The sequence below is a fragment of the Lissotriton vulgaris genome, chromosome 4_1, assembly GCF_964263255.1.
Source record: "Lissotriton vulgaris chromosome 4_1, aLisVul1.2, whole genome shotgun sequence".
NCBI lineage: Eukaryota > Metazoa > Chordata > Amphibia > Caudata > Salamandridae > Lissotriton > Lissotriton vulgaris.
In genome coordinates, this window is record NC_141691.1 from 353702219 (window position 1) to 353715018 (window position 12800).

The 12800-nt window shown below is 64.5% G+C and overlaps 1 protein-coding gene across 1 annotated transcript in view; it reads right to left on the minus strand.

The window, feature by feature from the left end:
* The window catches only part of PLS3 (plastin 3), a 105204-nt gene that overhangs the window by 76321 nt on the left and 16083 nt on the right, over positions 1 to 12800 (minus strand). The window contains exon 2 of the mRNA XM_086967234.1: positions 772 to 914. Within this exon, the coding sequence (XP_086823360.1) occupies positions 772 to 914 (143 nt within the window). The remainder of the gene's footprint in view (positions 1 to 771; positions 915 to 12800) is intronic.

Genomic DNA, 12800 nt, shown 5'->3' on the forward strand with positions numbered 1-12800 from the left:
AACATTTTGGCTTCGAGGATGGGATGAAACCAGGCTAACAATGTGGAAGTTGCTAAAGGGACTTTAATGCCAACAGCTTGTCAGAGCGTGATTTCCTCTTGCCAGCCAGGAGCCCAACTGACCAGCACCGAGCCTCAGCCACAAACATTAAAACGCAGGTTATTACAGTATGCCAACCCCTGCCTTAAAAGCATAACAGCTTCCTATAAGCATGGGAGTAACAGATATTCATTTTGAGAAGCTTACGAAACAGATATTTCATTTAATCACCCCTTTGGCACATAATTTGAAGTTAAGGCTTTTACATTATAAAAATATTGGTTAAATATGCAGCAATAGTGGCCACATTTTGTGGGCCTTTATGCTTTCTTGCTGTGGAAACAATTACTAAACCTGTGGATGATATTTTACAGTAGAAAAGTAAAGAATGCCAAATAGAATTAACTCGGAGGTTTTACTCAAAGGTTTGGTATGTTAGCATTACAACTAATACATTGTATGAATCAAATGGCGAGAATGTTTAAGAACAAGAAGATGAATTTCTAAAGGTGTTCTACATCCCTTAACAGATACTGTATGAGATTTTTTTATCTGGTCCTCCACCGAAGCAAACTGTATGCATATGGAGGTTTCCAATCATACCTGCAGTGCCATTAACAAAAAGAACTTAAACCAACTAAGTAATCAAAAGGTTGGTAAAGTAGAGCAATAACTGCAGAACACATAAAACAAAGAATTTATTTCATAGAACACCGATCCACAGTTTAATACCTTGATGTCCGAGGTGAAGTTATTAATTTTGCTCCAGCCTGCGTTGTCCAAGTGGAAGTTTGCCCACCTTAAAAGCAGCTCTTCTGGGGACAATTTCATGAGATCTTCCAGAGTCTCTCCCTCTCGCAACAAAGCAGCCAGTGCTGTAAGCAACAAATACCACAAAAAAACATTTTACTTATCAATTCAATTACAAATGAGACAGAAAACAAACAAGCATTTAAAATGCAATGGTCTCGGCATTGTTAAAGTTAGAGCTATTGGCATTGCTCATGACATTATTTTTATTTATGTTTTGGTTTTTAAATCATAAACAAATGGCTTTGTCATTTACAATGCCAATAGCTTAATCGCTCGCAAATGCAAGACCTATTACATTTGTACCCACACAGAGCCACCCACACACACATACAGTGCCACCCACACAGAGTCATGCACATAGAGCCACCTACACACACACAGCCACCCACACTTAGAGCCACCTACAAAAAAAGCTACCCACAGAGCCCCCCCCCCCACACACAGGGCCCCCCACACACACACACAGAGCCCCCACACACACAGAGCCCCCCCCCACACACACAGCGCCCACACACACACAGAGCCCCACACACACAGAGCCCCCCCCACACACACACAGAGCCCCCCCCCACACACACACACAGAGCCCCCCCACACACACAGAGCCCCCCCCACACACACAGAGCCCCCCCCACACACACAGAGCCCCCCCCACACACAGAGCCCCCCCCACACACAGAGCCCCTCCACACACACAGAGCCCCCCACACACACAGAGCCCCCCCACACACACAGAGCCCCCCCACACACACAGAGCCCCCCCACACACACAGAGCCCCACACACACACAGAGCCCCCCCCACACACACAGAGCCCCCCCCCACACACAGAGCCCCCCACACACACAGAGCCCCCCCACACACACAGAGCCCCCCCACACACACAGAGCCCCCCCACACACACAGAGCCCCCCCACACACACAGAGCCCCCCCACACACAAACAGAGCCCCCCCACACACACACAGAGCCCCCCCCCCACACACACAGAGCCCCCCCACACACACAGAGCCCCCCCCACACACAGAGCCCACACACACACACAGAGCCCCCCACACACACAGAGCCCCCCCACACACACAGAGCCCCCCCACACACACAGAGCCCCCCCACACACACAGAGCCCCCCCACACACACAGAGCCCCCCCACACACACAGAGCCCCCCCACACACACAGAGCCCCCCACACACACACAGAGCCCCCCCACACACACACAGAGCCCCCCCACACACACACAGAGCCCCCCCCACACACACAGAGCCCCCCCCCCACACACACAGAGCCCCCCCACACACACACAGAGCCCCCCACACACACAGAGAGCCCCCCCCACACACACACACACACAGAGCCCCCCCACACACACACAGAGAGCCCCCCCACACACACACAGAGAGCCCCCCCACACACACAGAGAGCCCCCCCACACACACAGAGAGCCCCCCCACACACACAGAGCCCCCCCCACACACAGACAGAGAGCCCCCCCACACACAGACAGAGAGCCCCCCCACACACAGACAGAGCCCCCCCACACACACACACACACAGCCCCCACACACAGAGCCCCCCCCACACACACACAGAGCCCCCCCCACACACACACAGAGCCCCCCCCACACACACACACAGAGCCCCCCCACACACACAGAGCCCCCCCCACACACACAGAGCCCCCCCCACACACACAGAGCCCCCCCCACACACACAGAGCCCCCCCACACACACACACAGAGCCCCCCCCCCACACACACACAGAGCCCCCCCCCACACAGAGCCCCCCACACACACACAGAGCGCCCCCACACACACACACACAGAGCCTCCCCCCCCACACACACAGAGAGCCCCCCCCACACACACAGAGCCCCCCCACACACACAGAGCCCCCCCCAAACACACACAGAGCCCCCCCCAAACACACACAGAGCCCCCCCCAAACACACACAGAGCCCCCCCCACACACAGCCCCCCCCACACACACAGCCCCCCCCACACACACAGCCCCCCCCACACACAGAGCCCCCCCCCACACACAGAGCCCCCCCCACACACACACAGATCCCCCCCAACACACACACAGAGCCCCCCCACACACAGACAGAGAGCCCCCCCACACAAACACACACAGAGCCCCCCCCCCCACACACACACAGAGACCCCCCCACACACAGAGCCCCCCCACACACAGAGCCCCCCCACACACACACAGAGCCCCCCACACACACACAGAGCCCCCCAACACACACACACAGAGAGCCCCCCCCACACACAGACAGAGAGCCCCCCACACAAACACACACAGAGCCCCCCCCCCCACACACACACAGAGCCCCCCCCCCACACACACACACACACACAGAGACCCCCCCACACACAGAGAGCCCCCCCACACACACAGAGAGCCCCCCCACACACACAGAGAGCCCCCCCACACACACAGAGAGCCCCCCCCACACACACAGAGAGCCCCCCACACACACACACACAGAGCCCCCACACACACACAGAGAGCCCCCCACACACACACAGAGAGCCCCCCCACACACACACACAGAGCCCCCCCCCCACAGAGCGCCCCCACACACATACAGAGCCCCCCCCCACACACACACAGAGCCCCCCCCACACACACACAGAGCCCCCCCCACACACACACAGAGCCCCCCCCACACACACACAGAGCCCCCCCCCCCACACACACACACAGAGCCCACACACACACAGAGCCCCCCCACACACAGACAGAGAGCCCCCCCCACACACACACAGCCCCCCCACACACAGAGCCCCCCCACACACAGAGCCCCCCCACACACAGAGCCCCCCCACACACACACAGAGCCCCCCCACACACACACAGAGCCCCCCCCACACACAGAGCCCCCCCCACACACAGAGCCCCCCCACACACAGAGCCCCCCCCACACACAGAGCCCCCCCACACACAGAGCCCCCCCCCACACACACAGAGCCCCCCCCACACACACACACACAGAGCCCCCCCCCCACACACACAGAGCCCCCCCCACACACACACACACAGAGCCCCCCCACACACACACACACACACAGAGCCCCCCCACACACACACACACACAGAGCCCCCCCCACACACACAGAGCCCCCCCACACACACACACAGAGCCCCCCCACACACACACACAGAGCCCCCCCACACACACACACAGAGCCCCCCCCACACACACACAGAGAGCCCCCCCCACACACACACACAGAGAGCCCCCCCACACACACACAGAGAGCCCCCCCACACACACACACACAGAGAGCCCCCCCACACACACACACACAGAGAGCCCCCCCACACACACACACACAGAGCCCCCCCCACACACACAGAGCCCCCCACACACACACAGAGCCCCCCCACACACACACACAGAGCCCCCCCCACACACACACACAGAGCCCCCCCCCCCACACAGAGCCCCCCACACACACACACAGAGCGCCCCCACACACACACACAGAGCCTCCCCCCCACACACACAGAGCCCCCCCACACACACAGAGCCCCCCCACACACACAGAGCCCCCCCCACACACACAGAGCCCCCCCCCAAACACACACAGAGCCCCCCCCCAAACACACACAGAGCCCCCCCCACACACAGCCCCCCCACACACACAGCCCCCCACACACACAGAGCCCCCCCCCCACACACACACAGATCCCCCCCAACACACACACAGAGCCCCCCCCACACACAGACAGAGAGCCCCCCCACACACACACAGAGCCCTCCCCCCCACACACACACACACAGAGACCCCCCACACACAGAGCCCCCCCACACACACACAGAGCCCCCCACACACACACAGAGCCCCCCAACACACACACACACAGAGAGCCCCCCCCACACACAGACAGAGAGCCCCCCACACAAACACAGACAGAGAGAGCCCCCCCCCCACACACACACACAGAGCCCCCCCCCACACACACACACACACAGAGACCCCCCCACACACAGACAGAGAGCCCCCCCACACACAGACAGAGAGCCCCCACACACACACACAGAGCCCCCACACACACACACACAGAGCCCCCACACACAGAGCCCCCCCCACACACACACAGAGCCACCCCCACACACACAGAGCCCCCCCACACACACAGAGCCCCCCCCCCACACACACAGAGCCCCCCCCCCACACACACAGAGCCCCCCCCACACACACAGAGCCCCCCCCACACACACACAGAGCCCCCCCCCACACACACACAGAGCCCCCCCCACACAGAGCCCCCCACACACACACAGAGCGCCCCCACACACACACACAGAGCCTCCCCCCCCACACACACAGAGCCCCCCCACACACACAGAGCCCCCCCACACACACAGAGCCCCCCCCACACACACAGAGCCCCCCCCAAACACACACAGAGCCCCCCCCCAAACACACACAGAGCCCCCCCCACACACAGCCCCCCCCACACACACAGCCCCCCACACACACAGAGCCCCCCCCACACACACACAGATCCCCCCCAACACACACACAGAGCCCCCCCCACACAAACACACACAGAGCCCCCCCCCCACACACACACAGAGACCCCCCCACACACAGAGCCCCCCCACACACACACAGAGCCCCCCACACACACACAGAGCCCCCCAACACACACACACAGAGAGCCCCCCCCACACACAGACAGAGAGCCCCCCACACAAACACACACAGAGAGCCCCCCCCCCCACACACACACACAGAGCCCCCCCCCACACACACACACACACACAGAGACCCCCCCACACACAGAGAGCCCCCCCACACACAGACAGAGAGCCCCCCCACACACACAGAGAGCCCCCCCACACACACAGAGAGCCCCCCCCACACACACAGAGAGCCCCCCCACACACAGAGCCCCCCCAAACACACACACACAGAGCCCCCACACACACAGAGAGCCCCCCACACACACACACAGAGCCCCCCCCCACACAGAGCGCCCCCACACACATACAGAGCCCCCCCCCACACACACACAGCCCCCCCCCACACACACACAGAGCCCCCCCCACACACACACAGAGCCCCCCCCACACACACACACAGAGCCCCCCCCACACACACACAGAGCCCCCCCCCACACACACACACAGAGCCCACACACACACAGAGCCCCCCCACACACAGAGCCCCCCCACACACAGAGCCCCCCCACACACAGAGCCCCCCCACACACACACAGAGCCCCCCCACACACACACAGAGCCCCCCCCACACACAGAGCCCCCCCCACACACAGAGCCCCCCCCACACACAGAGCCCCCCCACACACACACAGAGCCCCCCCCACACACAGAGCCCCCCCCACACACAGAGCCCCCCCACACACACACACACAGAGCCCCCCCCCACACACACAGAGCCCCCCCCACACACACACACACAGAGCCCCCCCCCACACACACACACACAGAGCCCCCCCACACACACAGAGCCCCCCCACACACACACACAGAGCCCCCCCCACACACACACAGAGAGCCCCCCCCACACACACACACACAGAGAGCCCCCCCACACACACACAGAGAGCCCCCCCACACACACACAGAGAGCCCCCCCACACACACACACACAGAGAGCCCCCCCACACACACACACACAGAGAGCCCCCCCACACACACACACAGAGCCCCCCACACACACACACACAGAGCCCCCCACACACACACAGAGCCCCCCACACACACACAGAGCCCCCCCACACACACACACAGAGCCCCCCCCCACACACACACACAGAGCCCCCCCCCCCACACAGAGCCCCCCACACACACACAGAGCGCCCCCACACACACACACAGAGCCTCCCCCCCCACACACACAGAGCCCCCCCACACACACAGAGCCCCCCACACACACAGAGCCCCCCCCACACACACAGAGCCCCCCCCAAACACACACAGAGCCCCCCCCCCAAACACACAGAGCCCCCCCCACACACAGCCCCCCCCACACACACAGCCCCCCACACACACAGAGCCCCCCCCCACACACACACAGATCCCCCCCAACACACACACAGAGCCCCCCCCACACACAGACAGAGAGCCCCCCCACACAAACACACACAGAGCCCCCCCCCCACACACACACACACACAGAGACCCCCCCACACACAGAGCCCCCCCACACACACACAGAGCCCCCCACACACACACAGAGCCCCCCAACACACACACACAGAGAGCCCCCCCCACACACAGACAGAGAGCCCCCCACACAAACACAGACAGAGAGAGCCCCCCCCCCCACACACACACAGAGCCCCCCCCCCCCCCACACACACACACACACAGAGACCCCCCCACACACACACAGAGACCCCCCCACACACAGACAGAGAGCCCCCCCACACACACAGAGAGCCCCCCCACACACACAGAGAGCCCCCCCACACACACAGAGAGCCCCCCCCACACACACAGAGAGCCCCCCCACACACACACAGAGCCCCCCCAAACACACACACACAGAGCCCCCACACACACACAGAGAGCCCCCCCCACACACACACAGAGCCCCCCCCACACACACACAGAGCCCCCCCCACACACACACACAGAGCCCCCCCCACACACACACACAGAGCCCCCCCCCACACACACACAGAGCCCCCACACACACACACAGAGCCCCCCCCCCACACACACAGCCCCCCACACACACAGAGCCCCCCCCCACACACACACAGATCCCCCCCAACACACACACAGAGCCCCCCCCACACACAGACAGAGCCCCCCCACACAAACACACACAGAGCCCCCCCCCCACACAAACACACACAGAGCCCCCCCCCCACACACACAGAGCCCCCCCACACACAGAGCCCCCCCACACACAGAGCCCCCCCACACACAGAGCCCCCCCACACACACACAGAGCCCCCCCACACACACACAGAGCCCCCCCCACACACACAGAGCCCCCCCCACACACAGAGCCCCCCCCACACACAGAGCCCCCCCCACACACAGAGCCCCCCCCACACACACAGAGCCCCCCCCACACACAGAGCCCCCCCCACACACAGAGCCCCCCCCCACACACAGAGCCCCCCCCACACACAGAGCCCCCCCCACACACAGAGCCCCCCCCACACACACACACAGAGCCCCCCCCACACACACACACAGAGCCCCCCCCCACACACACAGAGCCCCCCCCCCACACACACAGAGCCCCCCCCCACACACACACACACAGAGCCCCCCCCCCCACACACACAGAGCCCCCCCACACACACACACAGAGAGCCCCCCCCACACACACACACAGAGAGCCCCCCCCACACACACACACACACAGAGCCCCCCCACACACACACACAGAGAGCCCCCCCACACACACACACACAGAGAGCCCCCCCACACACACACACACACAGAGAGCCCCCCCACACACACACACAGAGCCCCCCACACACACACACAGAGCCCCCCCACACACACAGAGACCCCCCCACACACACAGAGACCCCCCCACACACAGACAGAGAGCCCCTCACACACAGACAGAGCCCCTCACGCACACACAGAGCCCCCCCACGCACACACAGAGCCCCCCCCCACACACACACAGAGCCCCCCCCCACACACACAGAGAGCCCCCCCTGCACACACACACAGAGCGCCCCCCCTGCACACACACACACAGAGCCCCCCCCCCCCCACACACAGAGCCCCCCCCCCCACACACACACAGAGCCCCCCCCCACACACACACAGAGCCCCCCCCCACACACACACAGAGCCCCCCCCCCACACACACAGAGCCCCCCACACACGCACACACAGAACCCCCCCCACACACACAGAAGCCCCCCCCACACACACACTGAACCCCACACACACACACAGAACCCCCCCACACACACAGAACCCCCCCACACACACAGAACCCCACACACACAGAACCCCACACACACAGAACCCCCCCCACACACACAGAAGCCCCCCCCACACACACACTGAACCCCCCCCACACACAGAACCCCCCCCACACACAGAACCCCCCCCACACACAGAACCCCCCCCCACACACACACAGAACCCCCCCCCCCACACACAGAACCCCCCCCCCACACACAGAACCCCCCCCCCACACAGAACCCCCCCCCCACACACAGAACCCCCCCCCCCACACACAGAACCCCCCCCACACACACAGAGCCCCCCACACACACACAGAGCCCCCCACACACACACACAGAGCCCCCCCCCCCACACACACAGAGCCCCCCCACACAGAACCCCCCCCACACAGAACCCCCCCACACAGAACCCCCCCACACAGAACCCCCCCCACACAGAACCTCACACACACAGAACCCCCCCACACACACACACAGAGAGCCCCCCAACCACACACAGAGAGAGCCCCCCAACCACACACAGAGAGAGAGCCCCCCAACCACACACAGAGAGAGCCCCCCAACCACACACAGAGAGAGAGAGCCCCCAAACCACACACAGAGAGAGCCCCCAAACCACACACAGAGAGAGCCCCCAACCACACACAGAGAGAGCCCTCCAACCACAGAGAGCCCCCCACACACAGAGCCCCCCACACACAGAGCCCCCCCCACACAGAGCCCCCCCCACACAGAGCCCCCCCCCACACAGAGCCCCCCCCACACAGAGCCCCCCACACACAGAGCCCCCCACACACAGAGCCCCCCACACACAGAGCCCCCCACACACAGAGCCCCCCACACACAGAGCCCCCCACACACAGAGCCCCCCCCAACCAGGGCCCCCCCAACCAGGGCCCCCAAACACACACAGAACCCCCCCACACACACACACAGAGCCCCCCCACACACACACACAGAGCCCCCCCACACACAGACAGAGAGCCCCCCCCACACACACACAGAGCCCCCCCCACACAGAGCCCCCCCACACAGAGCCCCCCCACACAGAGCCCCCCCACACACACACACAGAGCCCCCCCCACACACACACAGAGCCCCCCCCACACACACAGAGCCCCCCCCCCACACACACAGAGCCCCCCCCCACACACACACAGAGCCCCCCCCACACACACAGAGCCCCCCCCCACACACACAGAGCCCCCCCCCCACACACACAGAGCCCCCCCCACACACACAGAGCCCCCCCCCCACACACAGAGCCCCCCCCCACACACAGAGCCCCCCCCCACACACAGAGCCCCCCCACACACACACACACAGAGCCCCCCCCCACACACAGAGCCCCCCCCCACACACACAGAGGCCCCCCCCCACACACACACAGAGCCCCCCCCACACACACACAGAGCCCCCCCCACACACACACAGAGCCCCCACACACACAGACAGAGAGCCCCCCCACACACACAGACAGAGAGCCCCCCCCCACACACACAGAGCCCCCCCCACACACACAGAGCCGCCCCCCCACACACACAGAGCCCCCCCCCCACACACACAGAGCCCCCCCCCAAACACACACAGAGCCCCCCCCACACACACACACAGAGCCCCCCCCACACACACAGAGCCCCCCACACACACAGAGCCCCCCCCCACACACACACACAGAGCCCCCCCCACACACACAGAGCCCCCCCCCACACACACACAGAGCCCCCCCCCACACACACAGAGCCCCCCCACACACAGACAGAGAGCCCCCCCCCCACACACACACACAGAGCCCCCCCACACACACACAGAGCCCCCCCACACACACACACAGCCCCCCCACACACACAGAGCCCCCCCCCCACACACACAGAGCCCCCCCCACACACACAGAGCCCCCCCCACACACAGAGCCCCCCCCACACACAGAGAGCCCCCCACACACACAGAGCCCCCCCCACACACAGAGCCCCCCCCCACACACAGAGCCCCCCCCCACACACAGAGCCCCCCCCACACACACAGAGCCCCCCCCACACACACAGAGCCCCCCCCACACACACAGAGCCCCCCCCACACACACAGAGCCCCCCCACACACACACAGAGCCCCCCCCACACACACACACAGACCCCCCCCCACACACACACACAGAACCCCCCCCACACACACACACACACACACAGAACCCCCCCCCCCACACACCCAGAAGCCCCCCCACACACACACACACACAGAACCCCCCCCCCCACACACAGAACCCCCCCACACACACAGAACCCCCCCCCACACACACACAGAACCCCCCCCCCCACACACACAGACCCCCCCCCCCCACACACACAGAACCCCCCCCCACACACACAGAGCCCCCCCCACACACACAGAGCCCCCCCCCACACACACAGAGCCCCCCCCCACACACACACAGAGCCCCCCCCACACACACAGAGCCCCCCCCACACACACAGAGCCCCCCCCCACACACACAGAGCCCCCCCACACACACACAGAGCCCCCCCCACACACACAGAGCCCCCCCCCACACACAGAGCCCCCCCACACACACACACAGAGCCCCCCCCCCACACACACAGAGCCCCCCCACACACAGACAGAGAGCCCCCCCCCCCACACACACACACAGAGCCCCCCCACACACACACAGAGCCCCCCCACACACACACACAGCCCCCCCACACACACAGAGCCCCCCCCCCCACACACACAGAGCCCCCCCCCCACACACAGAGCCCCCCCCCACACACAGAGCCCCCCCACACACACAGAGCCCCCCTCACACACAGAGCCCCCCCACACACACACACACAGAGCCCCCCCCCCCCACACACAGAGCCCCCCCCCACACACACAGAGGCCCCCCCCCACACACACACAGAGCCCCCCCCCACACACACACAGAGCCCCCCCCACACACACACAGAGCCCCCACACACACAGACAGAGAGCCCCCCCACACACACAGACAGAGAGCCCCCCCCACACACACAGAGCCCCCCCCACACACACAGAGCCGCCCCCCCACACACACAGAGCCCCCCCCCACACACACACAGAGCCCCCCCCCAAACACACACAGAGCCCCCCCCCACACACACACACAGAGCCCCCCACACACACAGAGCCCCCCCCCACACACACACACAGAGCCCCCCCCCACACACACACACAGAGCCCCCCCCCACACACAGACAGAGAGCCCCCCCCCCCACACACACAGCCCCCCCACACACAGACAGAGAGCCCCCCCCCCCACACACACAGCCCCCCCCACACACACACAGAGCCCCCCCCACACACACACAGAGCCCCCCCCCACACACACAGAGCCCCCCCCACACACACAGAGCCCCCCCCCCACACACAGAGCCCCCCCCACACACAGAGAGCCCCCCACACACAGAGAGCCCCCCACACACAGAGAGCCCCCCCCACACACAGAGCCCCCCCCACACACAGAGCCCCCCCCCACACACAGAGCCCCCCCCACACACAGAGCCCCCCCCCACACACACAGAGCCCCCCCCACACACACAGAGCCCCCCCCCCACACACAGAGCCCCCCCACACACACACAGAGCCCCCCCACACACACAGAGCCCCCCCCCACACACACACAGACCCCCCCCCACACACACACACAGAACCCCCCCCACACACACACACACACACACAGAACCCCCCCCCACACACCCAGAAGCCCCCCCACACACACACACACACAGAACCCCCCCCCCCACACACAGAACCCCCCCACACACACAGAACCCCCCCCCCACACACACAGAACCCCCCCACACACACAGAACCCCCCACACACACAGAACCCCACACACGCACACACAGAACCCCACACACGCACACACAGAACCCCACACACGCACACAGAACCCCACACACACACACAGAACCCCACACACACACACAGAACCCCACACACACACACAGAACCCCACACACACAGAGCCCCCCCACACACACAGAGCCCCCCCACACA